The sequence below is a fragment of the Thrips palmi genome, unplaced genomic scaffold (assembly GCF_012932325.1).
Source record: "Thrips palmi isolate BJ-2018 unplaced genomic scaffold, TpBJ-2018v1 HiC_scaffold_10, whole genome shotgun sequence".
In the NCBI taxonomy this organism is placed as follows: domain Eukaryota; kingdom Metazoa; phylum Arthropoda; class Insecta; order Thysanoptera; family Thripidae; genus Thrips; species Thrips palmi.
In genome coordinates, this window is record NW_023144621.1 from 8,553,653 (window position 1) to 8,576,710 (window position 23,058).

Consider the following 23,058-nt stretch of genomic DNA (forward strand, 5'->3'; position numbering starts at 1 on the left):
GCCTCGCCTCGCTTCGGAACGGCGGGTTATTCAGTGGGGCTCGTTTCCTCGACGGCGTTCCAATTAGTACCCGTCAGGACGCTGACCAAGACGAAGCTCTCCCGGAGGCGGCGCGCGCCAGCCGGATGACGGACCGCCGCCCCCCGGAGGTGCCCGAACAAGGCAGTGCCGCCGCCTGGAGCCCGGAGGCAGTGGAGGCTCTGGCCGAGGCTCTGGCCATGACATTATCCGGCCGCTTGATTTTCCGGGGCCTCGCTGCTGCCTCGCTGCTGCCTTGCTGCTGCCTTGACCGAGTCCTTGGCGTTCCGCTGAGAGGTGTCGCCCTCGGGAGTGGGGGCGTGCGAAGTGGCCGGGGCGGGGCGGGGCGAGAGTTACAGGCCTCCCCTGGCGCCTCGCCATTCCGTTGTACTTTGGCAGCAACATCGTCTGGGCCATTAGCCGTGTGGTGTGGCCACCACCCGCCCCGCCCCGCCCTGCCCTGCTTCACTCCGCTCCACCCGCAGGAGGCGAGCAGTCTTTTGAGTACGGCCCCGGGCGGACCCCTCACTGGCCAGTGGGCCCCCGGCGCCCCTGGCACGCCCAGCTCGCCGGCCTACGCCTGTGAGTGGCACGAGGCAGGGCGGCAGCGCACAAGTGTTTCTTTGCCGGCTGCTCAGGATGGATGGCCCTCTACGGCCCGGCCGGCCCGGGCGTGCCCCCCTACCGTCCCCCTCCAATTGGCCCCGGGCCGAATAAGTGGCGGCCGTGGGAACGCAAGGAGCAACACATCAACAACGCGGTCAGCGCGCGTCCTTGCAACGCCACCGCTTGCCGCGGCTTGCCGTTCCTCCTCCTTTCTCCCGACAGAAAAAACACACGACGCGGCGCGAGGCTCGCCGTGACGCTCGCCATCAGCCTCCGCCTGCTCCGCCTGCTCCGCGCGCCCCGCTCGTGACGCGTGGAAATCGGGCAGAAAGGGGACGTTCGCCCCGCGTCCTTTCCCATTATCCTTTGGCGAAACAGCCGCGCGGCCTTCTACTTCTTGCGGCTCTCGCAACGGACGTCCCATCTGTTGTGGAAGGCCGTTTTGTTATCTTTTCATTCCATTTAACCCCCTCCCCCCCCCCTCCCTGCGCGCCACCCCCATCCAACACCGCTCCTGTGCCTTTTTTCCAGTGCGTATTATTCTCGCCAGCAAATCTGGGAGCGCGTTCCGCGCGTCGCGTCAAGTGTCTCCCCGACGGACCGGGAGTCCCGGCGGAGTGCTGCTCGTCGCCACGGGGCGGCGGGCTCACCAAGACCGCGCCGAGGACCGCGCCGAGCCGAACGCCGTCTCGCCGTCTCGCCGGAGCGCGGCGCGCGCCCGATACTCAGATAATCGACTTAGGCGGCTGCAGTGGCTCGGCCGGCTTGGCACGGCACGGCACGGCGTGGTGCGGCCGGAGCGCCAAAAGGCACAGATCTCATTGGCGCTATCTCCGGACGACGCCCTATAATCTGGGCCGCACTGTACGCCGGCGGCACGGCGGCGAGCCCGCAGACTGATTCCGAGAGTCGTTTTCGTCGCTCTGTCCCTCGCGCACCAACACGGGATGCCCCACGAGTGCGACAGAGACAGAGCGACGAGAACGGACTCTCGGAATCAGTCTGCCGGCCCGGATTCCTCCCTTCTGCCCTATTACGGCTAGGACCTGCTCAGCACGCCGCGGCACCTGGCAAGGAGGCGGGGTGGGGCGGGGCGGGGCGGGGCGGGGCGGGGCGGGGCGGTACCCGCCGGTTTGAACACAGCCTCCCGGGGCGGGGCGCATCCAATATCACCCCACCCACCCCAAGCCGCCCTACCCTAATAAAGTGCGCGGCTTGCAGTGGCCACGGCAGCGCGACTGGTCGCCTTTATCAGAACCGATGCCGGACGAGATGGCCGGCCGGGCTGCAGCAGGGCGAGCTGCAGCTTCATAATGACCGCCCCCTCCCTCCCCATTTGCGTGTCCGCCGCTAAGCCGCGCGTCGCAGGTTCAAACACCGGCGGCGGCGGCGGTTCCGTGGTGGTGCTCTTTTTTTCCTCCCTCCTTTAGTTTCTAGCCGCCCGGGCTTCCCCTCCATCAATTAGGACGTCTGCGGGGCGGGGTGGGGTGGGGCGGGGTGGTGTGAGGCGAGGTGGCCGCCCCGACGCGCCAAATCGTCGACGTCTAGGTGCGGAAAGGAACTTGGTGGGTTCGTCTAAGGAAGCCGAAAATATAATCTCTCTCTTGGCTTTCGTTCGTGCCGCTGCTGATGCTGATACTGAAATTCTCGGCCTTGACTCTAGAACTTTAAATACTGTTTCAAATCGGAATGCTCATTTCATCACCTTCTGGCAAAGGGAGCGCTAAAACGGGTGAAAGAGTCCATCAGAACGGGTCGCGGTAGGTGGGCGTCCCCTTTGGTGAAGGCCACATCAGCGATGCCCCGGTACAAAATAGACCCTTCTGAAAAATGGTAGCATTTGTCATAACAATGGACGCTGACGAGTTAGTGGTGGTAGCAGTGTCAGGAGGTGCACTCCCCTCCCCTCCCCTCCCCGGACTACAGTGCCGTCCGTCTGGGCATTGTGTTGTCTGGCGACGCACTATGGCTCCATTCAAATAACCTCCCCCCCGGCAGCACACTTATTCGGCAGAAAGACAAAAGAACAAAGTGGCGCGCTGGGGAGCCGTCCCGACCGTCCCGGGCGTCGCGGCCCGTCCGTCGCATCGGCCGCGTCTCCGCGTCGCCAGCCTGGAACAACAGGGCCACCGTCGTCTCGTTGTCTCGGACCGTCGAGGCCGCCGGAACAGAGGCGGCCTGGCCCAAAAATAATAATAATAACAATAATAATTCTTTTCAAAGCCGCCATCCCCCTCCCCCTTTTGCGACCGGCTGCCGAGGAGGGCAAGTTCCCCCTCTTCGTCGGGTACACCCTTGAGTGGAAAACACCCCGGAAGGTGATTGTTTTGTGAAAAGCACTCCGGGCGATTAGGAGAGAGGAGTCAGTGTTCCGTTGCACTGCCATAGTACACCGCCTCCACCGCCTCCAGCGCCTCCAGCCTCAACGACTGCCACCGATCAACTTTCAGACAAACACCGCGCAGCCTTAATTAGTTCCTCCAGGGGCTCTGTGGTGTGTGCGTGTGTGTGTGTGAGAGAGAGAGAGAAAGAGAGAGAGAAGGGCAGAGAGTTACGCCGAGAGGGATAGCGAGCGTGCGACGAATCTATAAGCCTTTCAATCTGTGCATTGGATGAATGGCCCCCGAGCCTCGACCCCTTGTCACTACATGAACGTTGGTCCTCACCCGCCAAGGCTGGCGGTGGTGGTTGTGGTGTAGTGGTGGTGTTGGTGGTGGTAGTGGTGGTGGTGGTGGTAGTGGTGGTGGTGGTGGTAGTGGTGGTGGTGGTAGTGGTGGTGGTGATGCAGCCGGCCCACCCCGTCTGTTGGTGCTATCGCCGTTATTTATCTAATGCGGAGCAAATCCACGCGCATCAGGGAGACGTGGTGGAATGGACAGCTGGGCAAACGCCAGCCAAGCCATAACCATGGCTGAGCGATGCGTCTGGTGTGCGTGCGTGTGTGTGTGTGTGTGTGTGTTTGCGTGTATGTGCGCGTGTGTGTGTGTGTGTGTGTGTGTGTTGTGCTCGTATGTGTGTGTGTGAGTGTGACACAGGGTGCGCCGCATGGTGCGGGAGGGTCAAGTAGTCGCTATCGCGCGCAGTGTAGTCTACATACACATTGGTATTCCTTTCCGGCTGGACCAGTCTGGCCGTAATTTCCCCAGCAGGGCAGGGCTGCTGCAAGGCAGGGCTGCTGCAGTGCAGGCCCTCCGCCACAGCAGCCTTACACATACTGGTGGCAGACGTACACTGTCCACTGTCAAAGGCGTCGACCCGGTCGTTTGGATCGCTATACATGGGACAAACCACGATCGGAGCTGTGGTAAGGGCGTGCCGCCGCAAGCCATAATCAAGCTGCGATCGTCTGGGCTGCGTGTGTTTTGCTATGTCTGTGCGATGTGTCCGTGCCAAAAGGTGACTGCATGGTCCGTGTGGTGTCCGCCAGAGAGGTTAGGCATGACCACGACGGAGACTAAGTTTTTGAGTGTCTGTGCTATCTTGTCGGTGCCCGCCGGCAATGTTACGCTTGAGATCACGCGAATGATTACTGACAGCCCACTGGACTGTAATGTTCCATTTCACAGTTAATACGACATTCAAAAGTCGGTGGCTGGAGGGTGACGCATCCGTTCGTAGTGGCTGCTCGGAACGGACGACGCCACCGAAATAACCATGCGTCGCCGACAGGGCCGTCAGAACAGTTTCGAGGTGTGCTGTTCTTGTAATGTTCTCGTTTTGGCGCCCAGACGTCACCGAATCGGCGAATCTTTTTTTACTGTGCGCGGTAATGCAATTGTTTTTGTTTTGTTTTTGTCGGTGACTCCCGAGTCCCTACAGCGTAACTCGCCACGCTGCTCGTGTTACTGGGAGGGGTGAGACCGCGTCGACCAGCGTCTCTACTCTGTGATGGAACATGTGTCGATAAGGGCTGGCCGTCTCCGCGGACCCCGCCGCGGTCCTGCCCGTCTCGGGTCGTCGTCTTAACCCGCCCTACCTCGGCCCGGCCTGACCCTTGGCCCGCCTCGGCCCGACACTGACAGCGGCAGAGCCGGCAGAGCGATTGCGGATCCGCAGTCCTTGGAAAGTTTAATCCCCGGAACCGTGGTCCGCCCTGTCGCCCCGTATCGCAGATGGTCCTTCCCTTCCGCCGGTGATCCGTCTGTCGCTGGACTGCCGAAGGGCGACGGACGACGACTCGGCTGATTCCGAGAGTCGCTTCCGTCGCTCTGTCTCTGTCGCATCTGTACGCGACGCCCCATGAGTGCGAGAGAGACAGAGCGACGAAACGAGCCTGGGGATGCTCTGCGTCTGACAGGTGGAAGGGGTGGCCGAGTGGCTGGCCGATAACTTGGCCGTGTTTGTTTGCCTCGACATGCCCGCCATCGCCAGCCATCACCTCGGCCAGCAAGCTGATTCCGAGCGGCAGCTGTTCCGCCGCTTTGTCTCTCTCGCACCGATACGGGTCGCGCCACGAGTGCGAGAGAGACAGAGAGGAATCCGTCGGCCGGTTTATCGGGCCGCGGGGAGCGCTCGCCTCGCCTTCCCCGTGTAGTCCAAATAGTGCAAGCTCGCCACGCCGGCTGGCTGCGCTGGCTGCGCTGGCCGCCAGCCTGCCGCGCGTTCAACAGGTTTCGAAAGTGATCCGTCTTACCGAAAACTGAATTATTCATAAGCGGTGGCCGAGTCGATGAACGGAGGTGGCCGGTGCGGCAAGGCCGCGGGCTTTGCGAGTGAAATACGACCCCAGTGACGTCTCCACTGCGCGCTGCAACCTAACCTGACTAAACCCAACGAAACCAGTGGCCTCCGGGCCGCCGGGACATCTTACCTATAAACTGCGGCCTCGTCGAGTTTATCGCACGCCGAATTCACCTCGCCGTATTTTCCTATTTTTCGCACCATCGGGTGTCGATACCAAAAGCTTCTGCAACGGGCAACGGGGGAGGGCGAGGCGCGACCATCAATATTCATGGCCACCACCGCGAGATCGAGAGAGAGAGAGAGAGAGAGAGAGAGAGAGAGAGAGAGAGAGAGAGAGAGAGAGAGAGAGAGGCTCGGAGAGAGGCGTGAGCAAAGGGGACAATGGCAAACGAACCGCATCTCTGAAAACGCGACCCGTCCCTCTTCGGGCGCAGGGCCCCCGCAGCCCCCGCCGTGCCAAGCAGGACGCACGGCCCGCCACGCCAGCACGAATACAAAACGCACCGCCGCTCCGCCGCGACCTCCATTTTCCCTTCCCTGCGCTTCCCTGCAGTCGTTGCCGTCTGTCTCTGTCGCACTGGAAGGGCGTCCCGTGTAGGTGCGAGAGAGACAGAGCGAATCAGTCCGCTGCATACCTTGGGCTGCTGAAGCGGCAGGCCATGGCCAGGCCGCGGTCGCCGGCCCCATTTTTCGCTGTGCTAATTTGCATGGACGGCGCTGGCGCTCTTCGAGTCTTCGCTCGTGTTTCCCGGAGTGCCCGGCTGGCAGGCGGACGGGCAGGCAGGCAGGCAGGCAGGCAGGCAGGCTGGCAGGCGGACGGGCAGGCAGGCAGGCAGGCAGGCAGGCAGGCTGGCGGACGGGCAGGCAGGCAGGCAGGCAGGCAGGCTGGCAGGCGGACGGGCAGGCAGGCAGGCAGGCAGGCTGGCTGGCAGGCCCCGCTGGCGCCGCGCTGCTGCACCCCGCCGAGTAACTCGACACTGACGATGCGCTCCACCGCTGTTGTTGCAGGTCCGCCATATCTTGGCCATGTCGCCGCCTCGGACGTAACGCGGCCTGGCCAGCACGGCCAGCACGGCCACCATGACGACCATGTTGGTGACCACCATGTCCAGCATCCTGGCGGGGCCGGACATGATGGGGCACGACTACATGAACAGCAGTGACCAGAACATGACGCACCCCAACATGTCCATGTGCTCCGCGGACGTACCGCCCACTGCCGTGCGGGTCGCGCTCATCCGCTTCACCATGGTGAGTGCACTGTTTCTGGCCGAACGCAAGTCCTCGCTTGTGCAAGCGCATTCTAAATTGTGGCTCTTGTTCCAGGCCATGTACGCCATGGTTTGTGTGGTGGGACTGCTGGGAAACACCTTGGTCATTTACGTGGTGCTGCGCTTCTCCAAGATGCAGACCGTCACCAACATGTACATCGTGAACCTGGCCGTGGCGGACGAGTGCTTCCTCATCGGCATACCGGTGCTCTTCACCACCATGCTGCTGGAGAGATGGCCCTTCGGCGAGAGCATGTGCAAGGTGTACATGACGACCACGTCCATCAACCAGATCACCAGCTCCATCTTCCTGACCATCATGAGCGCTGACCGGTACGTGGCCGTGTGCCACCCCATCTCCTCGCCGCGGATACGGACGCCCTTCATCTCCAAGGTGGTGTCGCTGACGGCGTGGACGGCGTCGGCGCTGCTCATGGTGCCCGTGTTCATGTACGCCAACACGATGGTGCGCGACGAGGCCAGCAGCTGCAACATCCTGTGGCCCGAGTCGGAGAACGTGAGCGGCCAGACGGCTTTCACGCTGTACTCGTTCATCCTGGGCTTCGCCATCCCCCTGGTGCTCATCTTCGTCTTCTACATCCTCGTGATACGCAAGCTCAAGACGGTCGGCCCCAAGAACAAGTCCAAGGAGAAGAAGAAGACCCACCGCAAGGTAACCAAGATGGTGCTGATCGTCATCACAGTGTACGTGCTGTGCTGGCTGCCGTACTGGATCATGCAGGTGGCGCTCATCTTCACGCCGTCCAACCAGTGCCAGACCAGCTTCACCGTCACCGTGTTCCTCTTCACGGGCTGCCTCAGCTACTCCAACTCGGCCATGAACCCCATCCTGTACGCCTTCCTCAGCGACAACTTCAAGAAGAGCTTCATGAAGGCGTGTACGTGCGCCGCGGGCAAGGACGTCAACGCCCAGCTGCAGATGGAGAACTCAGTGTACCCGCGCGGGCGCGCGAAAGACGCCAACAAGAACATCGGCAACGCGCTCAAGAACGCCAAGAACAACACGGCGGGCCTGCTGCACGGCCCCGACGACGAGGACGGCGAGGTGGGGCCGCTGGTGAGCCGGGCGGACCACTCCACCACGGCCATCACCATGACGTCGCGCTCCAACGTGAGCAGCGAGGTGACCAACTCGACCACCGTCAAGAACGGCACCCGGGCCTCCTCCCTGCAGCCCACGCAGCTCTAGGGCACTGCCCAGGGCCGCCAGCTGCTGGTCACCCACCTGTGAGTGAGAGGCTCACAGTGTAGCGACCGCCGCGGCGACCCTGCGGCCGGCCGGCCTGCCTGCCTGGCCTGCCCGTCGAGGCGACCCTGCCCTGCCCTGCCCGTCGAGAGGCTCCGCTCCGCGTCGAGGCCGGCCCCACCTCGAGGCGGACCCGGACGGACTCCGCCAACGTGCCAATCTGTGTGCCTATGTGTGTCTGACGTCGTGAGTGTGAGCGTGTGTGGGTGTGTGGACGCAGCGGGATACTTTTGCGGTTATTGCTTGGAGCCCAGAGTCCCGGCAGCTGCCCGCGCGAATGGGTTTCACCGAACATAAAACATTCCGACTTTGTTTCGAAGCCGTTAGCGAGGCTACTTAGTTCTGGAACTGGACGTATTATTTTATAAATTTTACCTAAGTGAATCCTGTGGTAGTAAGACTTGTTAAGTTGTAATTTATATTAAATCCAAAGATATTTTATTGCCCTCATTCAAATCTTTAAAAAATGAATATTTGTGTGTTTAGTGTGCTAAAGTATGCATACATGTTAAGTCCTAAGTGTTTAGAGACTACGTCTTAATTTTAGGTGTATTGACGGTGGTCTTCGATTTAGTGAGTGAAAGAAAAATGACTGTTTGACCCTGTTCGTTGGATTTCAAATGATGTTGTACTAAACTGACCATATCAAAGGTTATGGATGTCGAGACGCGAAGTGTTTTGTCGTGATAGATTTAAGAACAGCCGCTTGTCTAGGTCTCCACGTCGTCAATTTCTTTAATCTTGATTTTGTGTTTGGCGTTCATATCAAGGTTTGAACGCACTTTTGTTATTAACTTATGTCTAGTCGAAGGTTTGGCCTCTTTCCTTGCGCACGTGTGCGCTGGACATTGTTTGTCATTAGCTAGTCTCTAGCTGCAGAGATCGGAGTGTCCTATGTTTTGTTATTTCTCATAATTGTACCACAATGATTTGATAGTCACAAGGGGTTTTATGGGTACCCACAATAGAAACCAAATGGATCCTAGTCTCAGATGTTTGCATGCAGTAGGATAACATGTTGCGTGTCGTTACGCTTATTTAGCTGTTGCGAATTTTGTGACAAGTCGGTGTTATGGGCCTTTTTTGAGTAGTTCAAGACAAATACCGTAAAGTGAAATAAAATGACTTAAGGTGCACGTAGCGAAAGATTTTTTGGCAGTTGAGAGTTTTTGCCTCGCCGGTCAAATGACCGTTCCGTGTTTTTATTTTGACAGACCTACTCGAGTTTTGCCTTGTACTCTAGGATGCAATTAATGTCATATCCCTTCTCTGTCTCTTGTGAATATCTGTCGACGATGTGCTACTTTGTCTTTCAAAATAAATACTAAGCATGACCAGATGAAGATGAACGTGTTATTTTTTTAACGTTCGCCCCGGTAACCCAATTTGGAACTTTGGCGGCGATGGACCAAACAAGCGTGACATTATCTGACAAGGAGTAAGCAGTCTCATCTGGCGGGCGTCCGATGGACAAGAGCGCGCTGCCATCATGGCTCCGCCCTCCGCGCTGCCCAACATCACCGTCATCCCGGGGGAAAAGTTTCATTCGATTAGACGGTGAACGATGTCTTGTCGGGGGCGGCACGGCTGCACCTTGCCCCGAGTACCCCATCGATCACCGACGGCAGACCGGGCCAGGGCGGGGCCCCTAGATTGAACCGCTGCAAATAAATAAATCAGACGCGGCGCGTCTGCCAAAATATTGAACGGCGCCGGTTCGTCATCGTTTGGCAAGCGGGAAGGTGACGGCGCGCGGTGCCAGCGGCGGCTGCCAAAAGGATAAATTGAAAACACTGAAGGTGCCTCCATGCCGGCGGCGCGCCAGCCGCGGCGGCCGCCAGGGCCAGCAGGGCGAGATTAAGACGCCGGAGGTCTCGGTGAATTGGATATGCATTCGGATTGGCTGCAGCGCGCGCCGCCGCGCCGCCACCGCGGCAGAGGCGCGGGGAATAGCAATGAGCGAGGGCAGCGGGCCCGTTGACCCAGGCTCTGTCTCTCTCGCACTCTGCGGAACGTCCCGCGAGTGGGAGAGAGACAGAGCGACGCGGCACTGCTCGCTGGCCGGCGCACGCCGGCTCAGGACCAGTCAGGACAGCTCGGACACGTTCGACGCTCTGAACTCGAATTAAGACTCAAACTGAGCACGAGGTGGTACCACTAGACTCCTCGGTCACAGTTATTTGCTTGTTAGCTTCTAGGCTCTGGAGCACTCAGTGTCCCCCACTCCGGCCTTCTGCGGAGTAATGCTGGCCGGGATGTCACCTTGACGCAAAACGGCGCCATGATGATTCGGGTCGCGTCCCGTCACGTCGCGGGCCGGCGCTTTGTTTGCGGGGTTAATGTGCAGCCTGCCGCCGCTGCAGCCCCGCAGTGCCCCGCAGTGCCCCGCAGTCGGACGGACGGACGGCTTGTTGACAACGTTGACGGCGTCGTTCCGGGCCGCGCCTCGTGGAGCCTCGTGGCTGCCCGGCCGCGCCACCACGCCGCCATGCAGACCTTTACGCGCCGCCGATTTCCGCATCATCTGCTGCAACAATGTCGCACTGGTCCGGCTGCGCTCATAAATACGTCCACACGCTGTCGCAAAGCCCTGCACGGCGCGGCTCGGCTCGACACGGAAGTGTATAGATTAATTCGCGTGCAGGACTCGTGTCAACGCGGTGCAATGAGGCAGACACGGCGGGGAAAACAAAAGGTGGGTGATCTGGAACCAATGGCGCACCGCGCGTGGTCGGGGACGGTTTGTCATGTTGTGCAGTGCAAACATGGCAGTCACCGGGCATAGGATCTTATTTGTGGTCTAGCCGCTGAAGTCAAGAGAGCGCCCGGCAAGGCGAGGTAGGCCGGCCCGCCGAACAGATCAGCGCGCCGGATTGCCTATCGCGCCCTCGGCGGGCGCTCTTCCGTCATGTCAGCGAGCAGCGCGCCCCGCTCCTAACTATCCAACACAAACTGGGAGTTCTTTGCCCTTTCCCCGGCTTGCGCCAGGCTCGTTAATTTTAACGACAGGTTGGGAAGGCCGGGGGAGTTTCCGCCCCGCATTACCGTGGCGGGGATATGGGGCCACGACCGGGGCCCGGCGGCACGGCGGCAAGGAGGCACGGCCCGGGGCGCGGCAACGTCGACGGGGTTGTCAAAAAGCAGCCACGCGCTCCTCCGAGCAGTACCGCGCCGCCCGGGCCCGGCGAATCGGACGAGGACCAACTTGAGTCATCATCTACCAATGGCCCGCCCACCCGGGCCGCCGCCGGCCCGCCGGGGCAGCCAACATTACTTGCCAATAGTTTCCCTAATCACTCGAGCTGTCGGGGCGATGCGGTCCGACGTGCCCTGGCCTCCCTCTCGCCGTCCATCACAGAAAGCTCGCGTCACGACGGACGCAGAGGCACGCACTCCCGAGATGGCTTTCTCACGTTTGGATAACCTTATTCCACGGTATCAAAGCTTGAGCAAAATAGAGAGGTCTCATCCGAACTTTCTTCCTCAATTAACAACTAAAGCGAAGCTTGATCTTGCCCTGAGCAGTGGCGTAGCATCCAACTGAGTTTTTTTTGCCCTCTGCGTCGCGTTTTTTTCTTGTTGTTGGGCAAGACGCCGTCATAACTCAACCGCGTTTGGAAAAGAGTACTGTACCCCCTCTGGGGCGTCCGGTATCCCGGAGTGTGAGAGCATCTGGGTGCCTCTGGGTATTCGCCAGGCTCGCAACGCAGAGGCAGAAAACAGCCTCAACGCGCTGGGCTGTGGCGTCCGACGGCTGCCCCGGAGAGCAAGGACTTGTCAGTCCAAGGAGGTGCCCAGCAGACCCGGGGAGTCATTTTAGTCGCTCTGTCTCTCTCGCACCTAAGGTGTGCCCGATGAGTGCGAGAGAGGCGGAGCGACGAAGACACTATCGGAATCAGTCTCCAGCACACAGCGAGAGGGAAACACAAGCCAACTTCCTGTTTATTTCCCTAATGCTCTTCCCCATCAACGACGACCTGAACGTGAACGCGCTCAGACGGATGTCGGCGACTCCCCGTCGGCGTCGCTTCAACGCGCGTGGGACAAAGTTCGCAGTGTGTCCCCCTAGTCTGTCTAACAGCAGCAGGCGTCTCGGGCACGAGGTCGCTCGTTTAGCGACGAGAGGTCTCTCTGCACTTGACGCACTACTAGAGGACTAGAGCAGATGTGTGGAAATGAGACCGAGCGTCCCGGGGGAGCAGGTGGCGCGCTCGTGTGTCCGCACTCACACCCCAGAGAGAGAGAGAGAGAGAGAGAGAGAGAGAGAGAGAAGAGAGAGAGAGAGAGAGAGAGGAGAGAGACAGTCAGACACACACACCCCTCTTCCATTCACGCTACGATAGCTCTCTTCCGGAAATCCACTCTCGAGCAGTCAGCTGCGTCAACAAGGTTTCCATTGCTGTGGCCCGAGCTGTGCCGCGCTGCCAGGGCTGCATTATTGATAGGCTTTCTGCTCGGTGGCTCCGCCACGGCACTGCCACGGCACGCCACGCCCGACAGCACCGCGTCGAACACGGGTAAGCAGGGTTCGCACACCGCAGCACTGGCGCGGCATTTAGTGGATTGTGGACTGCGCGGGATTGTCGGCGCGGTGACGGCCTCCGGGGCCTCGGCCCGCCCCGCCCCGCCCCGCCCCGCCCCTGCCGTCGTGATGACAGAGCCATCAGCAGGGGGTGGCCGGAATCGGGACCCGAGCACCAGCACGGCTTAGTTCGACGCGCACGTGTGTGAGCCCCGCGCCGCCCCGCGCCCCGCCGAGCCCCATGCGCCCCACGGCGAGCGTCGGCTCGGCTCAGACGGCCGCCCCGGCTGAGCTCGGCCCCGCCCCGCCCGGCCTGGCTCGGCTCAGCCAGACCTGAGTGCGGTAAGGCGTGATGGTTGGCCTGTAATTAGCTCCGAGGCGCACGGCGGGGCGCGGCCGGCGCACCCTCATGTGTGGGAGAGAGTGGGAGAGAGAGCGAGAGGGAGAGGGGGGAGCGTGTGTAGGTATGAGAGAGAGAGAGAGAGAGAGAGAGAGAGAGAGAGAGAGAGAGAGAGAGAGAGAGAGAGCGTATGTCGCTTGGTAGCGGTGCTTGGCAACACGGCTTTCCCCCGAAAAGCCTCCCCGGAACGCCCGGCCGAAAAGAATATTGCCCGGCAGTAAATTAAGGTTGCTTGCTTGGCAACGGCTTCGCGGCTTCGCACACGTCCCCGAGCGCCGCATTTGGTCGCATGCGCCCCACCCGGCCCCACCCCACTCGCCAGGGGTAATTAAAAGCAAGTTTGTCAGAAGGCTGATTCCGAACAGTGCCGTCCCGTCGCTGTCGCTGCCGCTCTCATTTCGCAGATCCGCAGATGCGCGAGGGGCAGAGGCGCCGCTCGGGATCAGACTGCCGGCCTGCTGCAGCATGCGCCGCTTGCAGCGTCCCCAGCTGGCCTGGCTTGCCAAGTTTGAAGTTTGGACGCGTCTTCCGGTCGAGGCCGAGGCCGAGGCGGCAGCAAGGGCAGAGGCTGTGGTGACGGCCAGAGGCGAGAGCAGCTCCCATCAAAGCGTGGAGGCAGCAGGCAGCCCTATACGCAGTGGTGTGGACGTATAAGGGGGCGGCATGAAACTGCCTCTCTGCGTCGTTGACGAGGAGGGACCTCCCACGACGACGAGGCCCCACCTAGCCGGCTACGACGGCCAATCTGGTTCTGATTGGCGGCAAAACACACACACGCACACACACACACATTCTTCGCATTACCCTCCTAACAACACGTTATTCCGCCACCCCGCACTCTTCACGCACTGAAAGACGACGACGACAAGTCGACACTTTTTCGAGGAACCGAAAACCATTGCGCGTGTCGTTGACGTTGTGCGAGCGAGTTGGAGGCCGTCGGCGTGCGTATCCGACTGCCAAAAGTTGCACCGGCAGCTGGCCACTCAGCCAGCCGGCCAGCTTCGAGTCCAACTCTCAGTCCAGCTTCGAGTCCAGCTTCGAGTCCACCGCGCCGCACCATGGCGGCGCAGAAAGGCAGAGCGGCACGCCCGCCGAGTTTCTCATCTTTTAATTACCGAGTTCTGCCTTGTGCCTCGCGCCCCGCCATTAGTCACCAGGCCCTGGGGTGGCCCTGGTCGGCCCTGCCCTGGGTCTGCCCTGGGTCTGCCCTGGGTCTGCCCTGGGTATGCGCCACGAGGGCATCACGCGGGCTGCATTGCGCCTCGACCTCGTGGCGGAAGAAGAAGAAGAAGAAGAAGAAGAAGAAGAAGAAGAAGAAGAAGAAGAAGAAGAAGAAGAAGAAGAGCCTCTGGTTCAATAAGGTTGAATCAACCCGACCTAACCTACCCTAACCTAAGCCAACCTAAACTCTTCTACCCCAACCTAGGGTCAGGGCGGGGAAGAACTGGACAGGTGAAGAACTAGACACCCCATATTTAACTTCAAATGCCGGAGACACAGGAAAAACAACTATCAAAAGTTGTTCCGTGGCATCAGCGGTTCATTACATGACAGTTGTCAGGCCAGTCCATACGGCATTTAAAGTAAAATGTGAGGTTTCCAGTTCTTCCCCTGTCCAGTTTTTCCCCGCACTGACCCTAACCTATCCTAACCTAACCAAACCTAACCTAACCTAACCTAACCCAACCTAACCTAACCTAACCCAACATAACCTAACCTAACCCAACCCAACCCAACCTAGCCTAACCTAACCTAACCTAACCCAACCCAACCTAACCTAACCTAACCTAACCTAACCCAACCTAACCTAACCTAACCTTACCTAACCTAACCTAACCTAACCCAACCTGACCCGACCCAACCTAAGCAAAATTTTTTCCGTCCGATGGGGCCAGAATGGCCTTAGCAGGGCTAGGTTAGGCTAGGTTAGTGCAACCCAGGCTTGGGAAGCCTGTCCGGGCGAAATAAATTTCGCCTTAACCTAACCTAACCTAACCCAACCTGACCCGACCCGACCTAAGCAAAATTTTTTCCGTCCGATGGGGCCAGAATGGCCTTAGCAGGGCTAGGTTAGGCTAGGTTAGTGCAACCCAGGCTTGGGAAGCCTGTCCGGGCGAAATAAATTTCGCCTTAACCTAACCTAACCTAACCTAACCTAACCCAACCTGACCCGACCCAACCTAAGCAAAATTTTTTCCGTCCGATGGGGCCAGAATGGCCTTAGCAGGGCTAGGTTAGGCTAGGTTAGTGCAACCCAGGCTTGGGAAGCCTGTCCGGGCGAAATAAATTTGCCTTAACCTAACCTAACTAACCTAACCTAACCCAACCTGACCCGGCCCTACCTCAGCAAAAATTTTTCCGTCCGATGGGGCCAGAATGGCCTTAGCAGGGCTAGGTTAGGCTAGGTTAGTGCAACCCAGGCTTGGGAAGCCTGTCCGGGCGAAATAAATTTCGCCTTAACCTAACCTAACCTAACCCAACCTGACCCGACCCAACCTAAGCAAAATTTTTTCCGTCCGATGGGGCCAGAATGGCCTTAGCAGGGCTAGGTTAGGCTAGGTTAGTGCAACCCAGGCTTGGGAAGCCTGTCCGGGCGAAATAAATTTCGCCTTAACCTAACCTAACCTAACCTAACCCAACCTGACCCGACCCAACCTAAGCAAAATTTTTTCCGTCCGATGGGGCCAGAATGGCCTTAGCAGGGCTAGGTTAGGCTAGGTTAGTGCAACCCAGGCTTGGGAAGCCTGTCCGGGCGAAATAAATTTCGCCTTAACCTAACCTAACCTAACCCAACCTGACCCGACCCAACCTAAGCAAAATTTTTTCCGTCCGATGGGGCCAGAATGGCCTTAGCAGGGCTAGGTTAGGCTAGGTTAGTGCAACCCAGGCTTGGGAAGCCTGTCCGGGCGAAATAAATTTCGCCTTAACCTAACCTAACCTAACCTAACCCAACCTGACCCGACCCAACCTGAGCAAAATTTTTCTCGTCCGATGGGGCCAGAATGGCCTTAGCAGGGCTAGGTTAGGCTAGGTTAGTGCAACCCAGGCTTGGGAAGCCTGTCCGGGCGAAATAAATTTCGCCTTAACCTAACCTAACCTAACCCAACCTGACCCGACCCAACCTAAGCAAAATTTTTTCCGTCCGATGGGGCCAGAATGGCCTTAGCAGGGCTAGGTTAGGCTAGGTTAGTGCAACCCAGGCTTGGGAAGCCTGTCCGGGCGAAATAAATTTCGCCTTAACCTAACCTACCTAACCTAACCCAACCTGACCCGACCCAACCTAAGCAAAATTTTTTCCGTCCGATGGGGCCAGAATGGCCTTAGCAGGGCTAGGTTAGGCTAGGTTAGTGCAACCCAGGCTTGGGAAGCCTGTCCGGGCGAAATAAATTTCGCCTTAACCTAACCTAACCTAACCTAACCCAACCTGACCCGACCCAACCTAAGCAAAATTTTTTCCGTCCGATGGGGCCAGAATGGCCTTAGCAGGGCTAGGTTAGGCTAGGTTAGTGCAACCCAGGCTTGGGAAGCCTGTCCGGGCGAAATAAATTTCGCCTTAACCTAACAACCTAACCTAACCAACCTGACCCGACCCAACCTAAGCAAAATTTTTTCCGTCCGATGGGGCCAGAATGGCCTTAGCAGGGCTAGGTTAGGCTAGGTTAGTGCAACCCAGGCTTGGGAAGCCTGTCCGGGCGAAATAAATTTCGCCTTAACCTAACCTAACCTAACCTAACCCCAAACCCAACCCGACCCAACCTAAGCAAAATTTTTTCCGTCCGATGGGGCCAGAATGGCCTTAGCAGGGCTAGGTTAGGCTAGGTTAGTGCAACCCAGGCTTGGGAAGCCTGTCCGGGCGAAATAAATTTCGCCTTAACCTAACCTAACCTAACCTAAACCAACCTGACCCGACCCAACCTAAGCAAAATTTTTTCCGTCCGATGGGGCCAGAATGGCCTTAGCAGGGCTAGGTTAGGCTAGGTTAGTGCAACCCAGGCTTGGGAAGCCTGTCCGGGCGAAATAAATTTCGCCTTAACCTAACCTAACCTAACCTAACCCAACCTGACCCGACCCAACCTAAGCAAAATTTTTTCCGTCCGATGGGGCCAGAATGGCCTTAGCAGGGCTAGGTTAGGCTAGGTTAGTGCAACCCAGGCTTGGGAAGCTGTCCGGGCGAAATAAATTTCGCCCTTAACCTAACCTAACCTAACCCAACCTGACCCGACCCAACCCAAGCAAAAATTTTTTTCCCTCCGATGGGGCCAGAATGGCCTTAGCAGGGCTAGGTTAGGCTAGGTTAGTGCAACCCAGGCTTGGGAAGCCTGTCCGGGCGAAATAAATTTCGCCTTAAAACCTAACCTAACCCAACCTGACCCGGCCCAACCTAAGCAAAATTTTTTTCCCTCCGATGGGGCCAGAATGGCCTTAGCAGGGCTAGGTTAGGCTAGGTTAGTGCAACCCAGGCTTGGGAAGCCTGTCCGGGCGAAATAAATTTCGCCTTAACAACCCAACCTAACCTAACCCAACCTGACCCGACCCAACCTAAGCAAAATTTTTTCCGTCCGATGGGGCCAGAATGGCCTTAGCAGGGCTAGGTTAGGCTAGGTTAGTGCAACCCAGGCTCTGGAAGCCTGTCCGGGCGAAATAAATTTCGCCTTAACCTAACCTGACCTAACCCAACCCAACCTGACCCCACCCAACCCAAGCAAAATTTTGGCGCGGATTTAGTGGATTGTGATCTGCGCGGGATTGTTCGGCGCGGTGACGGCCTCCGGGGCCTCGGCCCGCCCCGCCCCGCCCGCCCCCCCTGCCGTCGTGATGACAGAGCCATCAGCAGGGGGTGGCCGGAATCGGGACCCGAGCACCAGCACGGCTTAGTTCGACGCGCACGTGTGTGAGCCCCGCGCGCCCCGCGCCCCGCCGAGCCCATGCGCCCCACGGCGAGCGTCGGCTCGGCTCAGACGGCCGCCCCGGCTGAGCTCGGCCCCGCCCGCCCGGCCTGGCTCGGCTCAGCCAGACCTGAGTGCGGTAAGGCGTGATGGTTGCCTGTAATTAGCTCCGAGGCGCACGGCGGGGCGCGGCCGGCGCACCTCATGTGTGGGAGAGAGTGGGAGGAGAGGGAGAGCGGAGCGAGAGGAGAGGGGGGAGCGTGTGTAGGTATGAGAGAGAGAGGAGAGAGGAGAGAGAGAGAGAGCGAGAGACGAGAGAGAGAGAGAGAGCGTATGTCGCTTGGTAGCGGTTGCTTGGCAAACACGGCTTTCCCCCGAAAAGCCTCCCCGGAACGCCGGCCGAAAAGAATATTGCCCGGCAGTAAATTAAGGTTGCTTGCTTGGCAACGGCTTCGCGGCTTCGACACGTCCCCGAGCGCCGCATTTGGTCGCATGCGCCCCACCGGCCCACCCCACTCGCCAGGGGTAATTAAAAGCAAGTTTGTCAGAAGGCTGATTCCGAACAGTGCGTCCCGTCGCTGTCGCTCCCCCGCTGCCGCTCATTTCGCAGATCCGCAGATGCGCGAGGGGCAGAGGCGCCGCTGGGATCAGACTGCCGGCCTGCTGCAGCATGCGCCGCTTGCAGCGGTCCCCAGCTGGCCTGGCTTGCCAAGTTTGAAGTTTGGAGCGTCTTCCGGTCGCAGGGCCGAGGCGAGGCGGCAGCAGGGCAGAGGCTGGTGACGGCAAGGCGAGAGCAGCTCCATCAAAGCGTGGAGCAGCAGGCAGCAGCCCTATACGCAGTGGTGTGGACGTTAAGGGGGCGGCATGAAAACTGCCTCTCTGCGTCGTTGACGAGGAGGGAACTCCCACGACGACGAGGCCCACCTAGCGGCTACGACGGCCAATCTGGTTATGATTGGCGGCAAAACAACACACGCACACACACACACATTCTTCGCATTACCTCCTAACAACACGTTATTCGCCACCCCGCACTCTTCACGCACTGAAAGACGACGACGACAAGTCGAAACTTTTCGAGGAACCGAAAACCATGCGCGTGTCGTTGACGTTGTGCGAGCGAGTTGGAGGCCGTCGGCGTGCGTTATCCGACTGCCAAAGTTGCACGGCAGCTGGCCACTCAGCAGCGGCACAGTTCGAGTCCAAAATCTCGTCCAGCTTCGAGTCCAGCTCGGTCCACCCGGCGCCGCACCATGGCGGCGGCCAGAAAGGGCAGAGCGGCACGCCCGCCGAGTTTCTCATCTTTTAATTACCGAGTTAACCTTGTGCCTCGCGCCCCGCCATTTTTTCCGGCCCTGGGGGGGCCCTGGTCGGCCTGCCCTGGTCTGCCCTGGGTCTGCCTGGGTCTGCCCTGGGTAGGCGCCACGAGGCATCACGCGGGCTGCATTGCGCCTCGACCTCGTGGCTAACCCAACGAGAAAGAAAGAAGAAGAAGCCGAGATGGGGAAGAAGAAGCAGGGAAGAGAGGCTAGGAGAACCAGGAGAAGAGCCTGTGGCGAAATAAATTTAATTAACCGACCTAACTAACCTAACCTAACCAACCTAAACTCTTCAACCCCAACCTAGGGTTCAGGGCGGGGAAGAATGGACAGGTGAGAACTAGACACCCCATAGTAACTTCAAATGCCCGGAGACACAGGAAAAAAAACTTCAAAAGTTGTTCGTGGCATCGCGGTTCATTACAAGACAGTTGTCAGGCCCAGGCCATATGGCCTTAAAGTAAAAGGAGGTTTAGGTTCTTCCTGTCCAGGCTTTCCCCGCACTGCCCCTAACCTATCCTAAACCTAACCAAACCTAACCTAACCAACCTAACCAACCTAACCTAACCTAACCCAAAATAACTAACCTAACCCAACCCAAACAACATAGCTAACCTAGCTAACCTAGGCTAACCAACCTAACCTACCTACCTAACCTAACCGAACCAAATTAACCTAACTTAACCTACCTAACCTAACCTAACCCAACATGACCCGACCCAACCTAAGCAAAATTTTTTCCGTCCGATGGGGCCAGAATGGCCTTAGCAGGGCTAGGTTAGGCTAGGTTAGTGCAACCCAGGCTTGGGAAGCCTGTCCGGGCGAAATAAATTTCGCCTTAACCTAACCTAACCTAACCCAACCTGACCCGACCCAACCTAAGCAAAATTTTTTCCGTCCGATGGGGCCAGAATGGCCTTAGCAGGGCTAGGTTAGGCTAGGTTAGTGCAACCCAGGCTTGGGAAGCCTGTCCGGGCGAAATAAATTTCGCCTAACCTAACCTAACCTAAACTAACCTAACCCAACCGACCGACCCAACCTAAGCAAAATTTTTCCGTCCGATGGGGCCAGAATGGCCTTAGCAGGGCTAGGTTAGGCTAGGTTAGTGCAACCCAGGCTTGGGAAGCCTGTCCGGGCGAAATAAATTTCGCCTTAACTAACCTAACCTAACCAACCTAACCCAACCTGACCGACCCAACCTAAGCAAAAATTTTCCGTCCGCCGATGGGGCCAGAATGGCCTTAGCAGGGCTAGGTTAGGCTAGGTTAGTGCAACCCAGGCTTGGGAAGCCTGTCCGGGCGAAATAAATTTCGCCTTAACCTAACCTAACCTAACCCAACCTGACCCGACCCAACCTGAGCAAAATTTTTCTCGTCCGATGGGGCCAGAATGGCCTTAGCAGGGCTAGGTTAGGCTAGGTTAGTGCAACCCAGGCTTGGGAAGCCTGTCCGGGCGAAATAAATTTCGCCTTAACCTAACCTAACCTAACCTAACCCAACTGACCCGACCCAACCTAAGCAAAATTTTTCCGTCCGATGGGGCCAGAATGGCCTTAGCAGGGCTAGGTTAGGCTAGGTTAGTGCAACCCAGGCTTGGGAAGCCTGTCCGGGCGAAATAAATTTCGCCTTAACCTAACCTAACCTAACCCAACCTGACCCGACCCAACCTGAGCAAAATTTTTCTCGTCCGATGGGGCCAGAATGGCCTTAGCAGGGCTAGGTTAGGCTAGGTTAGTGCAACCCAGGCTTGGGAAGCCTGTCCGGGCGAAATAAATTTCGCCTTAACCTAACCTAACCTAACCTAACCCAACCTGACCCGACCCAACCTAAGCAAATTTTTTCCGTCCGATGGGGCCAGAATGGCCTTAGCAGGGCTAGGTTAGGCTAGGTTAGTGCAACCCAGGCTTGGGAAGCCTGTCCGGGCGAAATAAATTTCGCCTTAACCTAACTAACCTAACCTAACCCAACCTGACCCGACCCAACCTAAGCAAAATTTTTTCCGTCCGATGGGGCCAGAATGGCCTTAGCAGGGCTAGGTTAGGCTAGGTTAGTGCAACCCAGGCTTGGGAAGCCTGTCCGGGCGAAATAAATTTCGCCTTAACCTAACCTAACCAACCTGAACCCCTAAGCAAAATTTTTTCCGTCCGATGGGGCCAGAATGGCCTTAGCAGGGCTAGGTTAGGCTAGGTTAGTGCAACCCAGGCTTGGGAAGCCTGTCCGGGCGAAATAAATTTCGCCTTAACCTAACCTAACCTAACCTAACCCAACCTGACCCGACCCAACCTAAGCAAAATTTTTTCCGTCCGATGGGGCCAGAATGGCCTTAGCAGGGCTAGGTTAGGCTAGGTTAGTGCAACCCAGGCTTGGGAAGCCTGTCCGGGCGAAATAAATTTCGCCTTAACCTAACCTAACCTAACCTAACCCAACCTGACCCGACCCAACCTAAGCAAAATTTTTTCCGTCCGATGGGGCCAGAATGGCCTTAGCAGGGCTAGGTTAGGCTAGGTTAGTGCAACCCAGGCTTGGGAAGCCTGTCCGGGCGAAATAAATTTCGCCTTAACCTAACCTAACCTAACCTAACCTAACCTAAGCAAAATTTTTTCCGTCCGATGGGGCCAGAATGGCCTTAGCAGGGCTAGGTTAGGCTAGGTTAGTGCAACCCAGGCTTGGGAAGCCTGTCCGGGCGAAATAAATTTCGCCTTAACCTAACCTAACCTAACTAACCAACCGACCCGACCCAACCTAAGCAAAATTTTTCCGTCCGATGGGGCCAGAATGGCCTTAGCAGGGCTAGGTTAGGCTAGGTTAGTGCAACCCAGGCTTGGGAAGCCTGTCCGGGCGAAATAAATTTCGCCTTAACCTAACCTAACCTAACCTAACCCAACCTGACCCGACCCAACCTAAGCAAAATTTTTTCCGTCCGATGGGGCCAGAATGGCCTTAGCAGGGCTAGGTTAGGCTAGGTTAGTGCAACCCAGGCTTGGGAAGCCTGTCCGGGCGAAATAAATTTCGCCTTAACCTAACCTAACCTAACCCAACCTGACCCGACCCAACCTAAGCAAATTTTTTCCGTCCGATGGGGCCAGAATGGCCTTAGCAGGGCTAGGTTAGGCTAGGTTAGTGCAACCCAGGCTTGGGAAGCCTGTCCGGGCGAAATAAATTTCGCCTTAACCTAACCTAACCTAACCTAACCCAACCTGACCCGACCCAACCTAAGCAAAAATTTTTCTCGTCCGATGGGGCCAGAATGGCCTTAGCAGGGCTAGGTTAGGCTAGGTTAGTGCAACCCAGGCTTGGGAAGCCTGTCCGGGCGAAATAAATTTCGCCTTAACCTAACCTAACCTAACTAACCCAACCTGACCCGACCCAACCTAAGCAAATTTTTTCCGTCCGATGGGGCCAGAATGGCCTTAGCAGGGCTAGGTTAGGCTAGGTTAGTGCAACCCAGGCTTGGGAAGCCTGTCCGGGCGAAATAAATTTCGCCTTAACCTAACCTAACCTAACCTAACCTAAGCAAAATTTTTTCCGTCCGATGGGGCCAGAATGGCCTTAGCAGGGCTAGGTTAGGCTAGGTTAGTGCAACCCAGGCTTGGGAAGCCTGTCCGGGCGAAATAAATTTCGCCTTAACCTAACCTAACCTAACCTAACCCAACCTGACCCGACCCAACCTAAGCAAAATTTTTTCCGTCCGATGGGGCCAGAATGGCCTTAGCAGGGCTAGGTTAGGCTAGGTTAGTGCAACCCAGGCTTGGGAAGCCTGTCCGGGCGAAATAAATTTCGCCTTAACCTAACCTAACCAACCTGACCCGACCCAACCTAAGCAAAATTTTTTCCGTCCGATGGGGCCAGAATGGCCTTAGCAGGGCTAGGTTAGGCTAGGTTAGTGCAACCCAGGCTTGGGAAGCCTGTCCGGGCGAAATAAATTTCGCCTTAACCTAACCTAACCTAACCCAACCTGACCCGACCCAACCCAAGCAAAATTTTTTCCGTCCGAAGGGGCCAGAATGGCCTTAGCAGGGCTAGGTTAGGCTAGGTTAGTGCAACCCAGGCTTGGGAAGCCTGTCCGGGCGAAATAAATTTCGCC

The 23,058-nt window shown here is 57.8% G+C and overlaps 1 protein-coding gene across 2 annotated transcripts in view; it reads left to right on the forward strand.

Moving 5' to 3' along the window:
• LOC117653614 (somatostatin receptor type 2-like) overlaps window positions 1-9,188 on the forward strand; it is a 97,174-nt gene extending 87,986 nt beyond the window's left edge. Inside the window, exons 4-5 of one of the 2 annotated variants that reach the window (XM_034399413.1) lie at window positions 6,316-6,558; window positions 6,634-7,788. In XM_034399413.1, coding sequence (XP_034255304.1) covers window positions 6,388-6,558; window positions 6,634-7,788 — 1,326 coding nt within the window. In that variant the 5' untranslated portion in view covers window positions 6,316-6,387. Of the gene's footprint in view, window positions 1-6,315; window positions 6,559-6,633 lie in introns of those variants that run through there. The other variant, XM_034399421.1, reaches the window with a different exon arrangement.
• Window positions 9,189-23,058: the final 13,870 nt, after the last annotated feature.